Below are 22,653 nucleotides of genomic sequence, written 5' to 3' on the forward strand. Positions count from 1 at the left end.
TCGTGCAAATGAAGCTAGGACATACGGACAAAAACTTTCACATGTTTTCATTTAATTGTCACAAGAGGCCATTGTCGTGTAAGTTTTTCTCTTTGTTAAGCTGATTACATGCTTTTTGGAAGTGCACCTATATAGTGGCGGAAATCGCTTTTGAAACCGTTTGGCCAGAAAAAAGTTTTTGGGTTCTAAAAGTGCTTTGTAGTACAATCAAGCACTTACTAGGTGCTTCTTAAAGGACTTCCAAGTGCTTTAATTTTTCAAAATTTTAATTGGTTGAGACATGAGGGATTTACCTAGTGGAAGTGTTTCCTATAAAAGCATTCTCAAATGGGATCTTACTATGTTAGTTTTCTCCTACGTGAGCGATAGACAGAATCAAGCCTCCCAATATATGCACAAAATGAAATGGGAGCTGTTGTTACCACTGTAATAAAGTCATCGTGTACTCTTCTACGTATTTTTTTTTTTTTTTTTTTTTTATAAATTCAACAACCCAATAATATTTTTGAATAACAATGCTGCATGAATGGTACTCGGAGTGACGAACGCTCTCTGCTTGCTATCATCTGAAAAGAATCATAGGTATTTATTTGTATAACATTCTCAATTTTTTTTGGAATTAAATGTTCTAATCGCATAACACTAAGAGCTACTTTTAGGCTTAATTGGATTAATAGTCCTTGTGGTGATATGGTAATTAGAAGATAGCACCTGTGAAAAAAAGGTAGTCGGAAGATAGTTTCAATGGTTTATTGGATTCATATCTTACATTTTTAACTGGAAAATCACATTGACTGGGAAAGCAGAGATGAATCCTAAACAGCACAAAATTCAAACACCACACCCACAAACTCCTTTTCTATACCCAAACTAACTCCTTAAGTGGTCTTCCATATGTAGGCATAGCTGGTTCACCCAAATTAAATGTGTCTTTTATGTCGACAAAAGTGTAAAGCAACCCTAAACCCTAAACCCAAGTACGTTAATTCCAGTCATCCATTAATTTGTAGGACATGTTCGCGGACTCCGAGCAAAACTAAAGATCATTAAGTCCTTCAATTTATTCACATGTACATATATAAGGTTTGTTTTCATCTCTTCTGGAAGTTCAATGTCTTGATTGAAAAGGCAAAGATGAATCCGAAGAGCACTGAAATCCCAACATGGACAATTGCAACAACACCTAGAAAGCCTTCTCTGTAGCCAAAATAATCCTTCATAAAATCTTCAACAGTTTCACCCGAATCAAGCGTATCCTTGATGCCTCCAAATTGTGAAGTAAGCAATCCGTACAAAGTCCAAGACACCGGACACACCCAGTAGAACCATCTCCACCATATCGGAATTCTCTGTGCCACAAAAACCAACATATTGAGTCCTAGTATAATATGTTAAATCAAATAAACAAGAATACGCAAAGTGATCATTGACAATGTGTTACGCGTTACTTACTGTTCTTGGAATGATGAATCCGGAAAAAACATTCCATAAGGGGTAGACGGCTGAGGAAGCTACAGCAGCAATGGTTGTGTTGGGAGTAATGCCCACAATCATCATACCATACAATGTGTAGTATAAGAAGGTGAAGTACATGAAGAAGAGATACCAAAGGAACTTGCCGACCGTCCAATCGAATCCGATCATGGTGTATACTATAAGCCCATATATGATAGTTTGGAACAAAGTATATGGAAGCTCAATGATTATCTACAATAAAATTTGGAATTAGTGTTGGATGATTAGAGATAGGAAAGGATCATCTGCCCTCTAGAAGGGATTTGCAGTTCCCTTCTCTCCTCCAGCACTACTCCCTTTATTTCTAGCCCTTTGGATTGAATAAATCAAACGAGATTCAAGGGACAGAAACAAGGAGAGGAGTACATAAGTAGAAAAACGGAAGTTTGGAAATTACTAGGCGAAAAGCAAGCTTCACCAAACTTGGTAACATACCTGTCCCAAGGCATATGGAAAAGCTGAGTACATTCCAGCAGCCCTTTCTCTGTAAAATACTATCCTTTCAATACCTACAACTGGCTGCACTGATGAGGCATTTTGTATCCCAATGAAGAGAACAGCAGAATACATAGAACCCATTGCATTAAGAACATCTTGTTGGTTATTCCTGCATTTCACAAGAACATTAGGTTTCATATTTCGTCACATACCTTACATATATAGAAATATCTCGAAAGTAATTAACGCTATCTATGTACCTTTTGGAACCAAGACCCCAGAATATTGTCCCAAATACTAAAGCCATCATAGCAGTGTACAAAAGTCTCACTGCACTGTATGATGGGTTTCGCCAGTAAGACCAATGCTGTTTCCATAGGCAAGCTATACACTGGTTGAAGAAAGACTGAGAATACTGTGTAGAAAAGTGCAAATCTCTTGAATTTGGTGGTGGAGTACTTAGTTCCTTGATCAAGACCTTATTTCTCCTAAACATTCGACATGCGGTATTAGTAACTTGAACGTACAGTGTTGCAAAAAAACATGATTGTTTGGCTTTCCATGAATTCAATCTCAATTTGTCACCCTTCAGTGTTTAATAACTACACTAGAAGCTAATAAATAAAAGTTCAAACTTTTACGGAAATCCAACCTGTGTAGTTCCGAGTTCTTATATATGTCACTGAAACTAACCCCGAGAGCCTCTTGTTGTCCTGCAGAAGTAACCTCCAGCATCCAAGTTGCAGGATTGTGACTGTCCCGTAATTTAGAAACTCCACTAATTCCCTTGAAGAAATAAAACTTTTTTATGTTAGCAGTTGAGTAGAACATTTTCAGATGGTATAATTTCTGAGTATGTATTAAGCCTAACCTCAAAATAGTTGATCAAGTCGGAAGAATGGTGGCCTAAAGGCCCAACATATATTTCCTCGCCTCCTCGTTTCAAAAGAAACAGCTGCAATGTGGGACAGTAAAGTTCTCAGTTCTTTTTACACCAAGCAACATACTCAACTTGTATAGTCCTAAGCATAAAAAGGTATCTAACCTCATCGAAAGCATCAAATATGTCAATGCTTGGCTGGTGAATGGTGCAGACTACAGTTCGCCCAGTGTCCACCGTATTCCTCACTGTTCTCATTACAATTGCTGCTGCCCTGGCATCAAGGCCAGAGGTTGGCTCATCCATGAATATTATGGAGGGGTTGGCAACAAGCTCTACTGCAATTGTTAGCCTTTTACGCTGCTCAGTTGAAAGACCATTCACTCCGGGCAATCCAACAAGTGCTTCCCTTATTGAGGTCAGTTCCACAAGCTCCATAACTTCCTCGATGAACATCTACAACCAATAGGCAAATTTATGGTTAATGATTTAACTTGATGGAAAAGAAAATTAATGAAAATCATGTGCAACCTAGCTTTTGGTTGACATTGATTGTATCATCTGCCTCAAGCCCCAATAAGAAAAACATAGTTTGAAAGTATACCTTTCTGGTTGGGGAATCAACCTCTGGTGGTAACCGGAGCCATGCTGAATAAATCAAAGCCTCATAAACCGTGACATGAGGAGAGTGTATATCTGTTTGTTCACAATATCCGGATATGCGAGCAAATGTTTCTTGATTTTTTGGATATCCAGATATGGTGATGTTTCCCTCGATATATCCACCTGTTTTCCTTCCGGCCAAGACATCCATTAGAGTAGTCTTTCCTGCGCCACTAACACCCATTAGGGCTGTTAGGACACCAGGCCGAAAGGCACCACTCACACCCTTCAGAAGTTCTAGTCGATTCTCAGTTATGCCTTCAGCTTTCATTTCCTGCAAGAATGCATAGGAAGTATGTAAATGCATTCCACACTAGAAGAAAGCACTTCAATAAATATGCCCCTCATCATCAGCAACCTTTACAAAAGCAGAAAAGATACCTGTGGCATGTCAACTGCATATCTGATTTCATTAAATGTAATTGAGAGGGGTTCAAATGGAAGAACCATTCCTCGCTTCCTGGTACGATTGGCAGACATATTCTCTTGACTTTCATTTCTTGTTAATGAAAGCTCGGTGGTGTCTCCAGTTTTCTTGGCAAGTTTCTTTGCCAAGGCTTCTTTGGACATTACTGCCTGAGGCTTGTCAATGGCTACAGAAAATTTAGTGTGATTGTTAGAACATCTCCAATGATGAGAAGAAAAATGTCTAAGTTGGTACTTACGATCAAGATACTGAAGTGCCAAGGTGAAAAGGAAGTTGAATAAAAGAATAAATCCAAGTAAAGCTACTACTCCAAGCCAGTACCAGCGCGCTTCTGGTAGTACCCCTCGAGACTTCATGACCAGAACTCCTAATGGTTCTGTGGAGTTGGCAGGAACCTATAATCCAAATGTTGCACGCACGTACATTTTAGCTAACATTTTTCATTGTTAATTTTTTTCTCATGTACTAACCTTTCATCTCGGTAAAAAAATGATGCTTACATGTCTCCAACTTTTTCCAAGAAATTCGTTGACGGCCAAGGCATTCATTCCATATGCCATCGGTGAGAGCCAATACCCCCACAGCAACCATTTCTTCATACTGTCTGATAACAAAAGGGGCATTTTTTAACCATCAAATCTAAAAGCAGTTAACAAAAAAGAAATGATAACGATGCATCTGTATAACTGATTCACCTCGAGATAAGATAAAGCCACCTAGAACGAAAACAACAAGTAAAGCAGCAGACCCAAATGTGTTTGCAACAATTGGGCTCCTGCCTATTGCCGCTATCAATCGGAACAGTCCATTTGCCATCTGGCTAATACACAGCAGTGAAAGGAACTGTTTGAAGAACCTGACAGTACAAACTTTCATCAGTTCCATAACAAATGGTTTCGAGGCCAAATTTTTAAAACTAATTTCTACTATGTTATGTTTTTCACCTTCCAATGTTCGGATCATAACCTATAACGTAGTAAGTAACGGTCACCCAAATAGAAACCTCCACAATGGTCAAAGGGATCCTTATCAGACAATTCGGTAAAGCATACGCCCAAGCAGGAAAGAACAGAAGATCCCTTTGCTTGAAAAACACAGGAAGTCTCATTACAGTCATAGCAAGTTCTGAGTACCCACTGAACATAATGATCACAATTGTGAAAAACAAAGATCCCATGTAAATCCCACCATCTTCCACACTACCTCGGTGCATCTCAGTCCGTAAGAATAATGTCATTGTTACCAAAGCCATTAAACTAAACTGAAACCAAAATCAAAACCGTAGTTCAAATTAGCTAATTGCAGGTTGACAATCCAAATTTTCACTTGGCATTTATATAATTACGAACAATTTTTTTTTAAAAGCAATATGATTAGTCATATTTTGAATTCCAGCTGTTCTTCTAAAGCAATACCAGAATTCACATTGTGATTTTTAGGCTTAAGTCTAAAGCGAATGTTCAACACATGCTCATATTCTACTTACCTGGATCATTTTGAAAATGTAGATAAACGAATTCCTCTTCATAAGCAAAATTTGTCTAGACATACAAGCTTTGTAAAGTTCCTTCTTGCCAACTCCATACTTCTTAGTTGTTAAAGATGCAGGGTTGCCTTTAGACTTGTCAAACGGAATGGCAAGCTCATCGCCAAGTTCTCTACCGATGTGAAATGACTGCAATGCTTCAGCAAATTCATCGGAAGTTACAAAGCTATAAGGCTTCTCTTTATGAGCCCAGTATTGCTCTTGATCTTTCCTTGATGTTACCTATAATAAACACAACAAAAAATAAAAGTTGTAATTATCAAGTCTGATCTTCCTGCAGAAATTAAATAAGTAAACGGGAAGATATGTCATTGTACGACTAAATTACTTCTTGTAGGAAATCAGCAACTCCTTTCCTCTCTGGACATTTGAATCCCATTTGTTCGAAGAATTCAAGCACATTCTCACGAGGGCCTTGATACACAATGTGGCCATCTGAGAGGAGAATTATGTCATCAAAGAGATCATAAGTTTCTGGTGCTGGCTGCAAGAGAGAGATTAGAGCAGTTCCATTGAGGATGTGGATGGATTGTCTGAGTGAATTTACTATGTGATATGTAGTCGAACTGTCCAAGCCGGTAGATATTTCATCCATGAAAAGTGCTTTTGCTGGTCCGACCAGCATCTCCCCTGCAGTTTCAGGATTTAGAAATTGGTAGGGATGAATTTGTGGTCTCTTCTAGAACTACAAACCTACCTGTGGTGAGTCTCTTTCTTTGTCCACCAGAGACACCTCGTCTCATGTGATCCCCTACCAGGGTGTCAGCACAAATGTCGAGCCCCAGAACCTGCAAAACTTGATTAGCAAAAACAGAAGGAATATAGTAAAGAGACCACATTTTTATGACCGTATGATGCAACCAGTCGATTTGTACTTCTTACATCATGCGGTCATTGAGTGGTAAAAGAAATGCGGTCCTTCTAGCTAATAATTTTTTCACAATGCAAGAATGTAGACGAATGGTGGGTACCTTGATTATGTAATCTGTAACTACATTGGTTTCCTGTCCTTCCAGTGCTGCTGCCTGTAAAATACAAGCAACACCGGAAAATAAAATTTCTTTCTTAAGAATAGGTGCGTAATTGCTGATATAAATGAATTACAAAGAGAAATCTAAAATTTTGCTTTCCTCCAGTACTCTTCCGTTTCTCATACCTTCATGTAAACATCAAGATCAGGATCCGGCTTAATGTTTGCGGCCTTCTCTCTCCTTGATAATTCTACCAGCATTTCTGAAAGCGTTTCCAACGCAAATGAACTTTGATTGTCAAGAAATAGACTTCAAACTAATTAATAAGTTACACACGTCAAATTTCACTGTATTTTAACTGACCATAACGTGGCCCGACCCCTTGACATCTTGCTGAAAAAGCCATCGTTTCTCTCACTGTCAATTCCGGTATGTGTAGATCATGTTGACTTATATAAGCTGATGTTCTCTCTGGTATAAACTCTTCCATCCCGTGTCCGTTGTATGTAACTCTCCCCGAAAGCTACAAGTTATTACAAGCAATTACATGAAACCAGAACATGAAAGTTAACGCTATATAGTCTGTTGATTAGATAAAAGAAAACGTAACATGCTTACTTTTAGATCTTTACCAAGTTTTCCGGCCAGTGCCAATAGTAATGTGGTCTTTCCAGAGCCCGGGGGGCCTAAAAGCAGTGTCATTCTGCGCAAATTAGACCATAAATTTGAGAACTACCGTAATTTAAATATTTGCATCAGTAATATTGCCTAATTGATTACCTTTTTGGCTTGATAATTCCACTAACATCATTGAGGATTGGTAATTGTTGCTTTCGACTTGGAAGAATATGGAGATAATTCAAGAACAACTTCAGAGAGAAAAAAAAAAATGTGATGCACAAGAGAAAGTTGAATTGCTACGTACAAAATCAAACTGCACAAATTTGTAAAGAAAAAAACGAATATTTATGTTTGATTCAAAAGTTGAATTACCTCTAACATATTAATGGAAAAGTTGAACATTGTAGGCAATGCCCTACCGCCAACATAAGCCTCTGCTTCAACATTTAAATGCTCGAACCGGACTTCAGTTGTCGGATATTCAAGTCCAACTCTGAGTGTAAATTTTGGAAAACAGAGAAAAACCAGCTCCAAATAAGTTAAGAGTTTCTTCTAGGGCCATTCAGCAAGGGGCCCAGGTGCGACCGCCCAGAGGGGTCCCCAAAAAGTTTTAAATGTAATATCGACACACCAGTTCAAGAAATACCAAATGACGAATTATTTTTCCAAACATACTGAACACAAAATGATCTCTATACGCTCCACCAATATCACTGATATTGTTCCAACTTAATCACATATTACTAGGTGTTTATCACAAAAAGGTCTCGGTGTTATTAGTTGTGATCTCGGATGTATTAATTGTAAATTATTTTGCATATGACCGATGTGAGATCATATTCTTCAACACAAAATTCTCAACCAATTCATGAAAAAGTTAATGAAAAAGAAAAAGTCAAATGCAAATGTAAGTTAAACCAGTTGGTCGGTATTTAACCTTGCACTCAGTTCAAATGATTTTCTCTATAAACTGTAAATTATTGTAGTTTAAAATAGGGACACTTTAGATGCGGTCCCTAGCTATCAATATTCTTTTATTGAAACCTTGTTAGTTTTTAGTTTTTTATTGAGGTCCCTAACACTAATATAATAATATAAGTTACTATATTTTTTTAAATTAAAAATTAAAAATTGAAATTTGTAATTGTTTATATTAATGAGATTTTAAATAAAATCCATAATTTATGGGATTAAAAATAATAAAATATAAATTATACTCTCTATTGTATTGTGTGTGTGTGTACGCATATATGTATGGGTACATTAACCAAAATTAACAAAAAAAGTTATTGTACCAAAACATGGATACATTCTCAAATCAACGAAAAAGAATGTACCCATATAAGTTTAAACATGGATTAAAAATTTTGAATGGATTTTATATTAAAAAAGGGTACATTTTACATATAACAAATTAATATATTTGAGAATGGGTACATTTAAGATTAAAAAAATTGAAAAATTATATGAATGGGTACATTTAAGATTAAAAAATTAAGAATCTTTTTATATATATATAAAAAAAAAACTAATAGGTACAAACTTAATTTAATTTAATTTTTTATTATTTTGGAAATGTTTGAATTGAAAATTAATTAGAAGTTTAATAGGGGTGTGAGTATTAAACCCTAAATTAATTACTATTTTTATATTAAAAATTTATATAATAAACATGTAAATTCATTATCACATTAATGTTAGGGACTTGAATCAAAATTTGAGAACTAATAAAATCTTAGTCAATGAACAGTAAGAACTAGGGACCGGATACTAATTTTTCCTTTAAAATATTTTCTTCTAAAAAAAAGAGGGAAAAAGTCGAATTGATATACCTGTTCATGCGATCCTTGAGCTTCAACAAGAACTTCTCATTATCTTCCTCTGCAATCTTAATCAGTCTCTCCAACAAGTTCTTCCTTTCTAGTAATCCCAGGTTCGTCACATCAATCTCTCTAGCTTTGCCCTCCTCTTCCGCAAGCAGACCTCTCCGCGTGCGTAAATACGTAGGCAGTCTCTCGATAGCAGCCCATGTCAGAGACTCTTCATCATCTTCTTCGTGACGAGAAGACATGGAGAAAACTTCCATGGAAGTGTTTCTCCACATGTCAAAGCTGCTACGTCCACTCCCAGGATTGCTCATTGTCCCTTCACTTCAACTACTGCACTAATTTCTTATCATATAAAATCAAATTCCAAACACAACCCACCAAGCTTTCCCAGAGACTTACATGCAAAATAAAATTGTATTTCGTGGATTTCAGAGTTGAATCAACTGAGATATTAATTGAAATGGCTCCAGGGTTTATGAACGGACAGAGAGATGACCAAACGCATGTGTCATACCAGCTATGTCATTCCCTTCGGTGGGTATGGGAGTTTGATACGTATTATTTATACGAACTCCAGACTAGAAATGAGACTTTGGACTTATATTTTATTCTTTTGTACTGTAACGATATAATTATAAAAAGAAACAAAAAAGTGGGAGAATAATTTATTTTATCGAACTCGTTACATATGAGATTTGAAACTTTAAACTTAATATCTCTCATTTATAAGTTAAGAAGAATATTACTAGATCGTAGTACTAACTGATCCATATTATATTTGAAGCATGTGTATACAAATAATAGTGCAACATTTCCTAAAAAAAAAAAAAAACTTGTCTTAAAAAGAAAAAAAAATGTTAGTCTTACGCTTATGCCAATTTGATACGTAACTTACATTTTACCATGTGAGAAATTTTTGTCACAGTATCTTTTGGTGTTTAACTGTTCATTACATATTGTAATTTATATTGTTTTCCGATATAAGAATCTTGTATTCTTTAAGAATACTCCGATATACAGTTAAGAGATATAGCAGAACATTGTGATTTGCAAGCAAGAACAGTAGAGTATAGAAGCCTTGTTTCTTTAATTTGCGTGCATATTGAACTGTCCAAGAACTCAAAATTATGTGCCACCGATTGCACAGATTTAACTAATAGAGTTTACGATCAAAACGAAAAGAAACAGCCCCAGATCAGATCTGCAGGAGTTTCCTTACACAGCAAACAAAAATCAATGATCATTTGCTTAATTAATTAAGAGCTGAAACTACAGGATTGTTTATTGAATCAAACATGCTAATTCCAAGACTTATCATCCTCACCGTCTGCTGTTATTATGCAATTAATGAACAAATTAATTTGATGAAATAATTCTTTCATCATGGTATGAATCTGTTGCTTAATATCCCAGCTAGCTAGATTTGATCAATTTCTAAAATGATGAGGAGTGAGACTCTGAGAGTGCCATTATAATTGTAATCTTTCAACAAAATAGCACAAGCACGATTAATCGGAATATTTTCTTTTCTTTTCTTTTTTTCCAATTAATTATGTCATCACCTAGCACCAGCTACAATGTCAACCCTTTGTTAATAATATCATCTCTAATCACAAAGGCTAAACGTAGCTCTCTAAAAGTTAACATTTAAAGATGATTTTAGAGATAAATTTATTCATCTCCAACCATATGAGCTATATTTTATTATTTTTTTCGTTCAAACTTAGCCTATCATGGGACTACATACCAAACTTAGTCTGATTCTTTTAGGTTGATTCCCTTTCCCCCTTGATTAGAGACAGATTTTATCAATTTTATTACTAAATATGGCATATAGTACTTCATTGGAGATGACCGGGTGCTTGCTGGTGGGGCTTCCATAATAAGATGCTTTGAGAAAGTGATGATGCGAGGCCAGATCAAAAACAGTGAAACACTAATCCTATGTGATAGAACCAAGAATGTACAATTTCCAGTACAAGTTTCTCACATTTTCTCTTACATTACATGTAATTTTGCTACGAAAACTAATAATTTCAGCCATAAATTAATTCCTTCTATCTCAATATTTTGCCAGCTTTTGCAAATATTTAAGGAATCAACCATGTCCGTTGGCATTGGAACTTGAAACATACACGTAATTTTGGAGAAATTTTTAATTATCACGAAAACACAAATGATATACTATATATTTTAAGGAATTTTTTTCAAGTACCTGTCACGTATGCTGACTCGGAGCTTCCCACTAACAAGCATCTGACACCTATACCTCTACTTCTGAAGTGACACTAAAATACCCATTTTACCCTTATATTCATTTCACAAAATAATTAAATAATTAAAAAAATTGAAGTTGTGGGGTGAGCCCCAACGCTTTCCTGCAAATTGAAAAACCCATTTCTCCCCATCCCCATACCTCCACGGCTCCACCAGTCCACCCTTCCTGCCCTTCCGCATCACCGCTCTCCCTATCTCTTTCTTTCTCTCTCTCTCTTCCCCTTTTTATTTCTTCTCTTTCCTGCTCCAGAGTAAGAACAAAAAAGATGTCGGCGAACTCCGGCTGATAGATCGAGATTGACGACAGCAGATCTGAGTTGGAGTCGCCGCCGACAATCTGTGGGTTCCAGTAGAGGTAAGAGCGGAAGAGGGAGGGGAAAGGAAAGAAAGAGAAAGTCGAACAGAGAGAAGGATGATGATGATGCCAGAGAAATCACCGACCGGTGACGGAGGTGGGTGCGGGTGGTTCGGCGTCGTCATGCTCGGGGGCCTCTAATGTCATTTTGAGTTTATTTTAAAATAATTGTCAGTTTTTAAATTTAAAAGAATAAAATATACAGATGTCAAATGTTCATTAGTGGAATTCTAGTCGTTTTGGTTTTTAAATTATTTACAGTTTTGGTAAACGATTTTTTTCTTTAAAAAAAAAAAGAGTTAGGCCTAACGAGAATTACGAATAATGATACCAATTACCAACCATCGACGTCCTCTTATCGACTGTAAAACGTCATTGCTTACTCCTGTGTTCTTTGATGGAGACGTCATTGCTTGCTTCATAATTCAGATCACAAAAATAAATTTCCTTCCACTTTCCTTGAAGAAAATCGTGTTGGACTCCATTTCATTTAGGCAACTAACATATAGCTCATAATTCCGTGGTTGAAAAAACTTTAAAAAAAATTTCCCCATGCTAGTACTGAAAATTATGCATACATACATTCCACAGAACAATTAGATATATATAATAATAAATGATAGAACAATAATGTCGTAAGCAGTGACAAATGAGATACGTGATTTTTTTTTTTCATCGTAGGGGAAGATCATGAGGCTCAAACATTGTTTTTGAAGAGATTAAAATATAGGAAATTTTAGTTCAACTCATTGTTTTATTTTTGCACCTAACTTAAAAAATATTTTTAATAGAATTTCAACTTTGCCATTAAACAAATAAAAAGAATTTAGAAAAAAAATAGAATTTGTAGGTTGGCCAAAGCCACCATCGAGGAAAACAGAGGGGAAAAGAGGTTTTCACCACAGCACCTCTCTATTTTATTCAACGAATGCAATCGAAGCTTCGACGTTCAATGAATCGGAAAAGAGAGAAGGGGGGTTCCTATTCTTTTCAAGGTATGAGAAAAGAGAGGAAGAGAAAGAGAAGGAAATGAATGAATGAAGATATCAGTTCTTGACAAACTCATGGAATTTTTTTGTCGACGTTTGGTTTGGGTTCGCTGAAAATAATGGAGAGGTGCATTGGTGTGGTGTGTTTAAGGTTATTTGGTGTAGAGATAAAAATACGTCTCTATTTTTTTAAAATTATTTAAGGGAAATATGGGGATTTATTGCAAAAAAAAAATTGTTTGATTGGGTGTAGAAATAAAACAAATGTATCCAAATAAAATTTCCCATAAAAATTTTTGTTACAAAAATAATAATATCTAGTCACCATTCGAGCTAACTTATATGCGTAGTATCAATATCAATTTACTTCCTTGCCCTACATTAATTCTCTCTGAAAATTTTCGGTGAACACTTTTCTCCCATGACAATCATGTTCAAACAATACATTGGGTCATCTCCAACCAAAAGCATTTGGCCAACATTAGCCCTAAAGTTGGATACGACAGTCTCCAACTAAAGGGCATTTTGTAAATGGGCGTATTTTGGAGGTTCACATCAGCCCCTAGAAGGTCTACAAAGTGTTGGCCCCGGACACTTGGGCAATTTTTTTCGTGAAGCCCACCATTTTGTGACAGATCGAAGAGGTATTTGGGCATACTAAAAAGTAGGGATGTGATATCCACACACTCTATTTTACTTTTTATACATCTTTTTAATTTTCGGCCGTCGGATTAGATGAATTTAAGAAGATCAATAGACAAAAATTATCAAGAGGTATGTAAGAAGTAAAATATGGTGTATGGATAGCACACCCCAAAAAGTAATAAAAATATAAAGGGACTATACTTAGCCCTCCGTGGTTGCAAACAAGAAAAAATAGCTACTATCACTTGAAAATTTATATTTTTTGAAGAATAAAGTTGTACCAAAGCTTTTATTAACCCAAACACTTTTTTTAAAGTAAGGCCATTTTAACTCGGTCCTGTGATCCAGACTGGCCCGTTTGGCCTATAAAATGCCAGTTGTGAGCTGGGTCCGAGCCTTAAAATTTTGAAAAAGTCCGATCTGGCCCAAGCTCATAAAATTTAGACCGAACTAACCCGACCCGACCCATTAACAAACCCTAGTCGTAAGTGTGTATTATCTTGTTTCTAAATGATTACCACTTCTCTCTCATTGTTCTCCTTTAACCCTAGTCGTAGGTAGTGATTATTAATAATCCATGATAAGTCTTCTTGAATTAAACTTATCATTCATTATCCATCATTTTCAATTTTCTGTTTTAATATAGCATCTTACTGTCAACATACTTAAAATCTTATTCATTTTTAGGACAACATGAAACTTTATTGATTTAGGAAGTAAATTCACCCTTCTTTTTTCTCTTTTTACGCTTCTCCATTTTAATTTCCTATCCCTATACTCGTTTGATTTGTTCAATCCATAAACAAACAAAAAAACATGAAGGAGCGTATAGAGAGAAAAAGAAGAGTGCGGCAGTTTCTACTCCTAATTTATAGGTTGAACATACTATTACACATAGCTGAGATACAACACCTTGGACATTGGCCCAAAGAAATATATAATATGTATTAAACAAAAACGAAATTTACATGTTAAATGAAAATAAAATTAAAAATTTAAGATCAAACTCCATACCTATGGAGTAGGCTTTGGCATAGTTCCTAACATGTATATTATGCACAGAATCTTGGAACTTCAGCAAAACCAAGGACCCGAAGCGATGGTATTTGCTTTTTCCGTTTTCCACAATTTCCTCTCATCTCTTTTGGAAATTAAATACCTTGATTGAGAAGGCAAAAGTGAAGCCAAAGAGCACACAAATGCCAACATGCACAGCTGCAACTGCACCCAAAAAGTCCCGTCTGTACCCAAAGTAATCCCTCACAAAGTGTTCCACACTTTCACCTGTATCGAACTTGTCTTTTATGTCTCCAAACTGCGAAGCAACCAATCCGTACAACGTGTATGAAACTGGGCATATCCAATAGTACCATCTCCACCATATTGGCATTCTCTGTGATACAAACATATTCAGTACATTGTAACTAGCGATGGTTCATCCTTCGTCGTGCTACAACGGGGAAGTTTTTTAAACAAAAACCAGAGATGCATAAGAATTATAGGAACTTACTGTTCTTGGAACGATGAATCCTGAGAAGAGATTCCATATTGCATAGAAGGCAGAGGAGACTATAGCAGCAATGTTGTGATTGGGAGTCACGGCAACGGTCATCATACCATAGAATGTGAAGTATAAGAAAGTGAAGTACATGAAGAATAGATACCAAAGGAACTTGCTGACTGTCCAGTCAAATCCGATCATGGCATATACAATAACTCCGTATATGATTGTCTGAACAAAAATATACGGGAGCTCAATCACTACCTGCAAATCATGGAACTTGGTGAGATACCATCATGGTCGAGTTCAACAAAAACCAATAAAGTTCATGTTTATACAACTTCATGGGTAAGAGTAACCAAGTAGAGACTGAAACGTGCTTGGATAAATTGTTTTTTTTTCTGAGCTTCTGAACAGTTCAGTAAAAAAGAATCACAGTTTGATTGGATCATCTACCGTTTAGAAAGGCAACCTTTATTCAGTGAAATACCTGTCCAAAGGCATATGGCAATGCCGAGTACATTCCAGCCGCCCTCTCTCTGTAAAAGACTGTCCTCTCAATAGCCACAACCGGCTGTACTGATGCGGCATTTTGTACCCCAATGAAGAGAACAGCAGCATACATGGAACCCATTGCATTGAAAAGATCTTGTTTGCTTGTCCTGCATTTTCAAATAATTATTGTCAAATTAAGGAGTAAAATTTTTCATTTTCACACTACGTTGTATGTTTCAAACTTGGGGTACCATTTACCTTTTTGAGCCCAGATCCCAAAATATTGTTCCGAACATTAAAGCTATGAAAGTTGTGAACATGAGTCTCACTGCACTGTACGGCGGGTTTCGCCAGTATGATAAATGTTGTTTCCATAGACAGGCCATACACTGGCTGAAGAAAGACTGAGAGTACTGAGTAGGGAAGTACAAGTCTTTTGAACCTGCTGGAGGAGTGCTTAGCTCCTTGATCATGGCCTTGTTTCTCCTGAACAATTCAAGATGTTATTAGTAGTTGCAAAACCAAGTGTACTTAAACTGAACTAGAGAATTCTTCAACTTCCAGGTTTTAGGAGCATTTAGAATTTGTATTAGAAACTTCAGTGGTGGAACCCTACCCGTATAGTTCTGAGTTCCTATATATTTCGGTGAAGTTAACACCAATACTTGCTTCTTGTGCTGCTGCAGTAATCTCTAGCATCCAAGTTGCAGGATTGTAACCATCCTTAATTTTGGGAACTCCATCGATATCCTTTGATAAAACAAAAATCAAGTCAGTAACTACAATTAGAGATGACAACGTTTGCGAGAGTGGGAATTTGTAAACATGTTAAATATATATATTGGCAACATGCTTCTATAAGCCTTACCTCAAAGTACTTGATCAAATGGGAAGAATGGCGACCTAAAGGACCGACAAATATTTCTTCACCTCCTCTTTTCAAAAGAAACAGCTGCAGTGGGGCATTGAATTGCTCAGTTCTGGTAATATTAAGTAGCAAATTCAAATTTTATAATTGTACAGTATAAAGAGTGTCTCATACTTCATCGAAAGCATCAAATATGTCAATGCTTGGCTGATGGATGGTGCAGACTACAGTTCGCCCGGTGTCCACTGTATTCCTCACCGTTCTCATTACAATTGCAGCTGCCCTGGCATCAAGGCCAGAGGTTGGCTCGTCCATAAATATTATGGATGGATTGGCAACAAGCTCTACTGCAATCGTTAGCCTTTTACGCTGCTCAGTTGAGAGACCATTCACTCCAGGCAATCCAACAAGTGCTTCCCTTATCGAGGTCAATTCCACAAGCTCCATGACTTCCTCAATAAACATCTGCAAACAATTTTATCATCAGATTTATAGCAAACGACTTGACCGAGCAGACCACACTAAAATGACATATATGCAACCTTTCTGTTATATACTTTACCTTTCTGGTTGTGGAATCAACCTCAGGAGGCAACCGGAGGGATGCAGAGTAAACCAAAGACTCATAAACTGTAACATGAGGAGAGTGTATATCGGTTTGCTCACAATATCCTGATATGCGAGCAAATGTTTCTTGCTTCTTTGGATACCCAGATATTGTAATGTTTCCTTCGATATATCCCCCCATTTTCCTCCCTGCCAACACATCCATTAGAGTAGTCTTTCCAGCGCCACTAATACCCATTAGAGCTGTTAAGACTCCCGGCCTAAAAGCACCGGTCACACCCTTCAGGAGTTGTAGTCGATCCTCAGTTACGCCTTGAGTTTTCATTTCCTGCAACCATGTTATAAATGGAAGGTTAAAGATGCAATCAGTGCTACTTACAAAGAAGTAAAGAGCAACATTGTTACCTGAGTCTCAAAAAAATTCATGAATAACCAAAAACAAAAGAAGCATTTTTATTTTATTTTTAGAAAAGCTCTTCAAGCCTGAAATCTCAAGCATTGTTTTCTCTTACATAAAACTGAAAAATACCTGGGGCATGTCAACGGCATATTTGATTTCATCAAAAGTAATCCAAAGGGGTTCAAAAGGCAGAACCATTCCTCGCTTCTTGTTTCCATTGACTTCAGCAATGCTGCCCACTCTCGCAGACAGTGTTCTGGATGATACGCTTCTTCGACTTTCATTCCTTGAGTCTGCGTTGTTAACCAAGAAATCGTGTTATAGATTGAAATAGGCAAGCTACAAGGGAGACATAATCCTGGGAACTTTTCAACCCACCAGAAGAGTTCTTTCCTCTTGATGATAGCTCAACGGAATCTCCAGCTTTATCGGCAAGTTTCTCAGCCAAGGCCTCTTTGGATAGTACTGCTTGAGGCTTCCCAAATGCTGCAACAATGTTGTTCGGATCATTAGAAATTCTGTTCATATGGAAACTCCAAAAACATATGTGCATAGATACTTACGGTTAAGAAACTTCAAGGCCAAAGTGTAGAAGAAATTGAATAGGAAAATATAACCGATTGTAGCTCCTACTCCAAGCCAGTACCAATACGGTTCTAAGAAAACCCCACGAGACTTCAAGACCATGATTCCTAACGATTCTGTTGAATTAGGAGGAACCTATAACACAAATATATCCATAAATGTATCAGCTAATGTTTTCAAAATTAAATCACAATATTTTAGTTATTTCTGCTTACATGGCTCCAACTGTTTCCGAGAAACTCATTGACAGCTATAGCGTTTTGGCCATACATCATCGGCGAGGCCCAATAACCCCATACCCACCACTTCATCACGTTATCTGATTCAAAAGGACATGTTCAAAACCATCAGCCAAAAGAAATGTGATAGTTTTCTTGTTACTTAGATTATATTGTTTTCGTGCATGGTTCACCTCGAGACAAGACAAAGCCACCCAAAACAAGTACTGCAACCAAGGCGAAAGACCCGAATGTGTTTGCAACAATTATATTCCTCCCTAATGCTCCCATAAATCGGAAGAGTCCTGATGCCATCTGGTTGAGCAATAGGAGTAAAAGATATTGTTTGAGAAACCTGCCATTGAGAGTTGTCATCAGATTCTGGAACCAAATCTGAACTATAAATAGGAAATGTAGTGTGTAAGACGTTTTCTTTCTCACCTTTCAAAATTTGGATCAAAACCGATTACATAGTATGTCATGATCACCCAAACTGCAACTTCTACGAAGCTGATAGGGATCTTAAGGATCCATGTCGGTAAAGAGTATGCCCAAGCAGGATAGAACAGAAGGTCCCTTTGCTTGAAAAATACAGGAAGTTTCATGATAGTCATGGCAAGCTCTGAGAACCCATTAAACATAATTATGACCACTGCGAAGAACATAGCACCCATGAAAATACCCCCATCGTCAACTGTATTCTTGTGCAAGTCAGTCCGGCAAAATAGCGTCATTGATATAAAAGCCATTAGAGTGAGCTGAGACCAAAAACCACAAGAAATTAATGTCTAGTACTCATTGAGTTTCACCGAACAACTCTTCTTTCCATGTAGAGTTTGCACTTATTTCATATTATCTTCCAGCAGATTACAAATACAGTGTGATTAAAATTTACATTAAGTACCACTTACCTGAGTCATTTTGAAAATGTAGACGAACGAATTCCTCTTCATAAGCAAGAATTCTCTATCAATGCAAGCTTTAAGCAATTCCTTCTTGCTAACACCATACTTCTGAGTTGTCAAAGCTGCGGGGTGACCCATGGACTTTTCAAATGGAGTAGCAAGCTCATCGCCAAGTTTTCGACCAATATGAAATGACTGAAATGCTTCAGCAAATTCCTTGGAAGATATAAAACTATATGGCTCTTCTTTATCCGCCCAGTACTGCTCCTGATCTTTCTTTGATGTTACCTATAATGCAGCAGGCAAGCGAAAAATACTGAAAGGTTAGGAACTTAGGAGAAAGTGACCTAACGAAGTAGTAAGACAACAATAAGAGTGCAAATTATACTTCTTGTAAGAAGTCAGCTACTCCTTTCCTCTCTGGACATTTGAATCCCATGTGCTCAAAGAACTCAAGCACATTTTCACGGGGACCTTGGTACACAATTTGTCCATCAGACAGAAGAATTATGTCATCAAATAAGTCGTAGGTTTCTGGTGCCGGTTGTAGAAGAGAGATAACAGCAGTTCCACTGAGGATGTGGATAGATTCTCTGAGTGATTTCACTATCTGAAATGTTGTTGAACTGTCTAAACCGGTTGATATCTCATCCATAAAAAGCGCTCTTGCCGGCCCGACCAGCATCTCCCCTGCAGTTATGGACCAGAATTTTTGATAACCAATAGGCAAAGAAAGAGCGTCTAGCATTAGTTATGACTGAAAGATAATCGATGTTTTACCTGTTGTGAGTCGCTTCTTTTGTCCGCCAGAAATACCTCGTACCATTTCATCCCCCACCATGATGTCCGCGCAAACCTCAAGTCCCAAAATCTGCAAAATTTTTGTTATCATCTGAAGGAAAAAATGGTCCCAAAATCTAATACATTTTGTCAGCTTTGAGCTTAAACTTAGAAGGAAAAAGAATCCACCTTGAGTATATAATCTGTAACTACATTGGTCTCCTGTCCTTGCAGTGATGCTGCCTAAAAAAGTTGAAAAGCAATTCAAAATATTGAAAACGGCTTTTTTTACCAGCACTTTTGCATTATCTGAAATATGTTATTAACAGAAAGTTCTGTGCATATTAAGTTTACCTTCATGTAGATATCTAGATCAGGATCTGGTATAATGTTCGCTTCCTTTTCTCTCCTTGATAATTCTGCCAACATTTCTGAAAAGATTCCAAATGAAAATTTTGATTCAGATTCATGAGAATTCTTCAGTCAAAACACAAAAGTCAAATTTCTTGGGGTTTCAACTCACCGTAACGTGGTCCGACCCCTTGACATCTTGCCGAAAAAGCCAGTGTTTCTCTCACTGTCATTTCGCCTATGTGGAGATCATGCTGACTAATATAAGCCGAGGTCCTCTCCGGCACAAACTCTTCCATCCCATGTCCGTTATACTCAACTCTCCCAGAAAACTACAAGTTTATGAACAATTTATTGAATCATGAGGTGAAACAACTATATTAAAAGGGTTGCTTACAGAATTGGAATCTTATATCCTTACTTTTAGATCTTTAGCAAGTTTTCCAGCCAAAGCCAATAGTAATGTGGTTTTTCCAGAGCTTGGGGGTCCTAAAAGCAGTGTCATTCTGCAGAAGCCGAATCCGAAAAATTAGAAGTGGACAGTTAAAAGGTGCGTGATGATTTACACCAGTACTTAGTTCAAGCCAGTTACCTTCTAGGCTTGATAATTCCACTAACATCGGCAAGGATCGGTAACGGATGCTTTCTACTTGGAAGAACGTGAACAAAATTCAGGCATCCCTTCAAACAGAAAATGTATTCGGCATTAAGTTTCAAAACTATAAATTGTTGAAGTTGCATAATTTAAAAGGTGAAATTGTTGAATCACCTCCAAAATATTAGCCAAAAAATTGAATATTGTAGGTAAAGCCCTGCCTCCCACATAAGCTTCTGCTTCAACATTTAAATGCTCAAAACGCAATTCAATTGTTGGAATATCAAGTCCAACGCTGAGACAAACCAAACAACAAACATAAAATTTTCAAAACAAAATCTGACCACAAATTTCTTCAGAAAAGCTAAAAATATGAAAACCTATTGCACAAAAGTCCCATGTTGTTTCTTTTCTTTTGAAAAGATGATATCTAAAACTACTCTGATTCACAGGAACATATTTCAACTTGGGTGCGAGACTACCTTGACCCACTGGCCGTCTACGATCCCCATTTCTTCTCTTGAATTTCACAATACAAGTTAATTAAGATGCAAAACTTACCGATTAATCCGGTCCTTGAGCTTCAACAAGAACTTCTCATTATCTTCATCTGCAGTTTTCACCAGCCTCTCCAACACATTCTTTCTTTCAAGCAACCCAAGATTCTTGATATCAATCTCTCTTCCTTTGCCTTCTTCCTCAGTGAGAATGCCGCGCTGAATGCGCAAATAAGTAGGCAGCTTCTCAATGGCTGCCCATTTGAGAGCTTCTTCATCATCTGCATCGTGTGAAGACTTGGAGAAAACATCCATGGTGCTGTTTCTCCAAATATTTGAACTGCTCAAACGAGCACTACTCACTCTAAATATGTCACCATTACCATTATCCATTTTTTACTCCTTTTTGTTTTCACTTCCCAATACAATCAAGCACAACAACCCACAAGGCCTTGTGTAAATCTCATGCAAACAAACACGTAGTCGTGGATTTCTGAGAAGAAAGCAGCTCGGTATCCCGGATGGGACTGAATATTTATGGATGAACAGGCTGCAGAGTTAACATTAATAATGCATGAGGCAGGTCCGTGTTTCTGTGTTCCTGCATTGAGAGGATTTTGTGGGGGTTTTCTGAATTTTTGAGTATGAAGCGAGAGAAGGGTATTTATACACAAACTAAATTAATAGTCAACTTGTATAGTACTGTATATTGTTGTTGTAATATGATGCAAGGGCACATATCATATATACATGGCTCAACTTGAAATAAAAATGAAAAAATAAACTAGAAGTTATGAAAATATTATCCAATAAAATGGGTGGAAGTTACTATAGTTGTATTTCGGTTGTGAAAAATTATTATGAGTGACTGTAATACCGTGTGCTATTTTCACAGTGGGATTCTCATATATATACAAGCAATATTTTACATTGAATTATCTAAATTACGAGAAATGAGATTCAAACTTGAGTACAGATGAAAGTGAACGTTGTTCTAATCAACTTGGTTAACTCATATCTGAACAATGCTTTTTTTTTAGAACCTTCACAATGTAGTTTTAAAATCATTAATGAAGTGGCATTTTACTTGAGCTGTCCAAGAATCCAAAATCCAAATAATATACATGACTTGTCGACAATTTTAACAATCAATGAGAACTAGTAACAAAAAATCAATAGATAAGGAAGAAGAAAGATTCTGTCCAGAAGAAAAATAAATTAGAAATGATTGTGCGCCAAGTATTGTTTCTTCGTCACGCTAACTCCGAGACAACACTAAATAGAATAAGTTTTAATGTCAACTTAGGCCCTGGTTAGAGATTGTAAATCTTATGCCACCATACAAAGCTTGTATAATTTAAGTACTTCTAAATAAAAGAATATTTTAAATTAAAGGATTAACTGTGTATTGGGTTTGTTTATAGGATCCCTAAGATTGGATTAGTAATATGGCACATGCAGTCTAGTAATGTAATCCCTGAAATAAGCATATTTCATCACAAGAAAAGAAGAAGACGAAGAAGAAGAATGTTGTACTTTTTAGTGAACGGACCCTTTTGTTTAACCTATAAGAGCAAGTCCACCGGAGTGGACTTTGCCCAGCACTCAGTCCAAATAGCAGCCCAGCACCCTGTCCATGTCCTCCAGCCCGCGCAACAGCCTGGCACCTAGCCCATGCTGGTCTCTGGGCCAGCACAAAACAGGCTGACCAAGAAGTCCAACCATTTGCTGGTGC

The 22,653-nt window shown here is 36.9% G+C and overlaps 2 protein-coding genes across 3 annotated transcripts; both read right to left on the reverse strand.

The window, feature by feature from the left end:
- Window positions 1-736: 736 nt before the first annotated feature.
- LOC103424753 (pleiotropic drug resistance protein 1-like) lies at window positions 737-9,420 on the reverse strand. Of its 2 annotated transcripts, XM_008362846.4 has the most exons (23): window positions 8,894-9,420; window positions 7,434-7,554; window positions 7,221-7,309; window positions 7,059-7,143; window positions 6,804-6,963; window positions 6,626-6,702; window positions 6,441-6,494; window positions 6,167-6,257; window positions 5,798-6,099; window positions 5,410-5,691; window positions 4,868-5,184; window positions 4,619-4,779; window positions 4,424-4,527; window positions 4,162-4,318; window positions 3,878-4,089; window positions 3,438-3,770; window positions 2,999-3,289; window positions 2,825-2,908; window positions 2,606-2,739; window positions 2,214-2,441; window positions 1,951-2,122; window positions 1,453-1,707; window positions 737-1,349 (listed from the first exon to the last, which is right to left on the reverse strand). In XM_008362846.4, exons 1-23 carry the CDS (start codon window positions 9,199-9,201, stop codon window positions 1,092-1,094), a joined length of 4,275 nt encoding a protein of 1,424 aa, XP_008361068.2. In that variant the 5' UTR covers window positions 9,202-9,420; the 3' UTR covers window positions 737-1,091. The 2 variants fall into 2 exon arrangements, with proteins under 2 accessions (XP_008361068.2, XP_008361067.2); XM_008362845.4 differs by having other exon boundaries at window positions 3,878-4,318.
- Window positions 9,421-14,055: 4,635 nt separating this feature from the next.
- Window positions 14,056-21,565, reverse strand: LOC103456154 (pleiotropic drug resistance protein 1-like). The gene is made up of 24 exons (XM_008395803.4): window positions 20,983-21,565; window positions 20,596-20,716; window positions 20,419-20,507; window positions 20,248-20,332; window positions 19,999-20,158; window positions 19,830-19,906; window positions 19,665-19,718; window positions 19,476-19,566; window positions 19,084-19,385; window positions 18,702-18,983; window positions 18,232-18,548; window positions 17,985-18,145; window positions 17,788-17,891; window positions 17,551-17,707; window positions 17,366-17,473; window positions 17,117-17,280; window positions 16,583-16,915; window positions 16,195-16,485; window positions 16,021-16,104; window positions 15,769-15,902; window positions 15,411-15,638; window positions 15,148-15,319; window positions 14,667-14,921; window positions 14,056-14,549 (listed from the first exon to the last, which is right to left on the reverse strand). Exons 1-24 carry the CDS (start codon window positions 21,309-21,311, stop codon window positions 14,292-14,294), a joined length of 4,356 nt encoding a protein of 1,451 aa, XP_008394025.1. The 5' UTR covers window positions 21,312-21,565; the 3' UTR covers window positions 14,056-14,291.
- Window positions 21,566-22,653: the final 1,088 nt, after the last annotated feature.

The sequence above is a fragment of the Malus domestica genome, chromosome 15 (genome assembly GCF_042453785.1).
Source record: "Malus domestica chromosome 15, GDT2T_hap1".
NCBI lineage: Eukaryota > Viridiplantae > Streptophyta > Magnoliopsida > Rosales > Rosaceae > Malus > Malus domestica.

Excerpts from the sequence above, each read along its gene's own strand:
- LOC103424753 (XM_008362845.4), bottom strand. The coding sequence starts at position 9,201 with ATGAGCAATCCTGGGAGTGGACGTAGCAGCTTTGACATGTGGAGAAAC. Across the intron at positions 7,310-7,433 it reads TTTCCATTAATATGTTAGAG|TTGTTCTTGAATTATCTCCA; the intron begins GTAATTCAACTT and ends TTCTCTCTGAAG. Across the intron at positions 3,290-3,437 it reads TTGATTCCCCAACCAGAAAG|ATGTTCATCGAGGAAGTTAT; the intron begins GTATACTTTCAA and ends TATTGGTTGTAG.
- LOC103456154 (XM_008395803.4), bottom strand. The coding sequence starts at position 21,311 with ATGGATAATGGTAATGGTGACATATTTAGAGTGAGTAGTGCTCGTTTG. Across the intron at positions 16,486-16,582 it reads TTGATTCCACAACCAGAAAG|ATGTTTATTGAGGAAGTCAT; the intron begins GTAAAGTATATA and ends AATTGTTTGCAG. Across the intron at positions 14,922-15,147 it reads TGCCATATGCCTTTGGACAG|GTAGTGATTGAGCTCCCGTA; the intron begins GTATTTCACTGA and ends CATGATTTGCAG.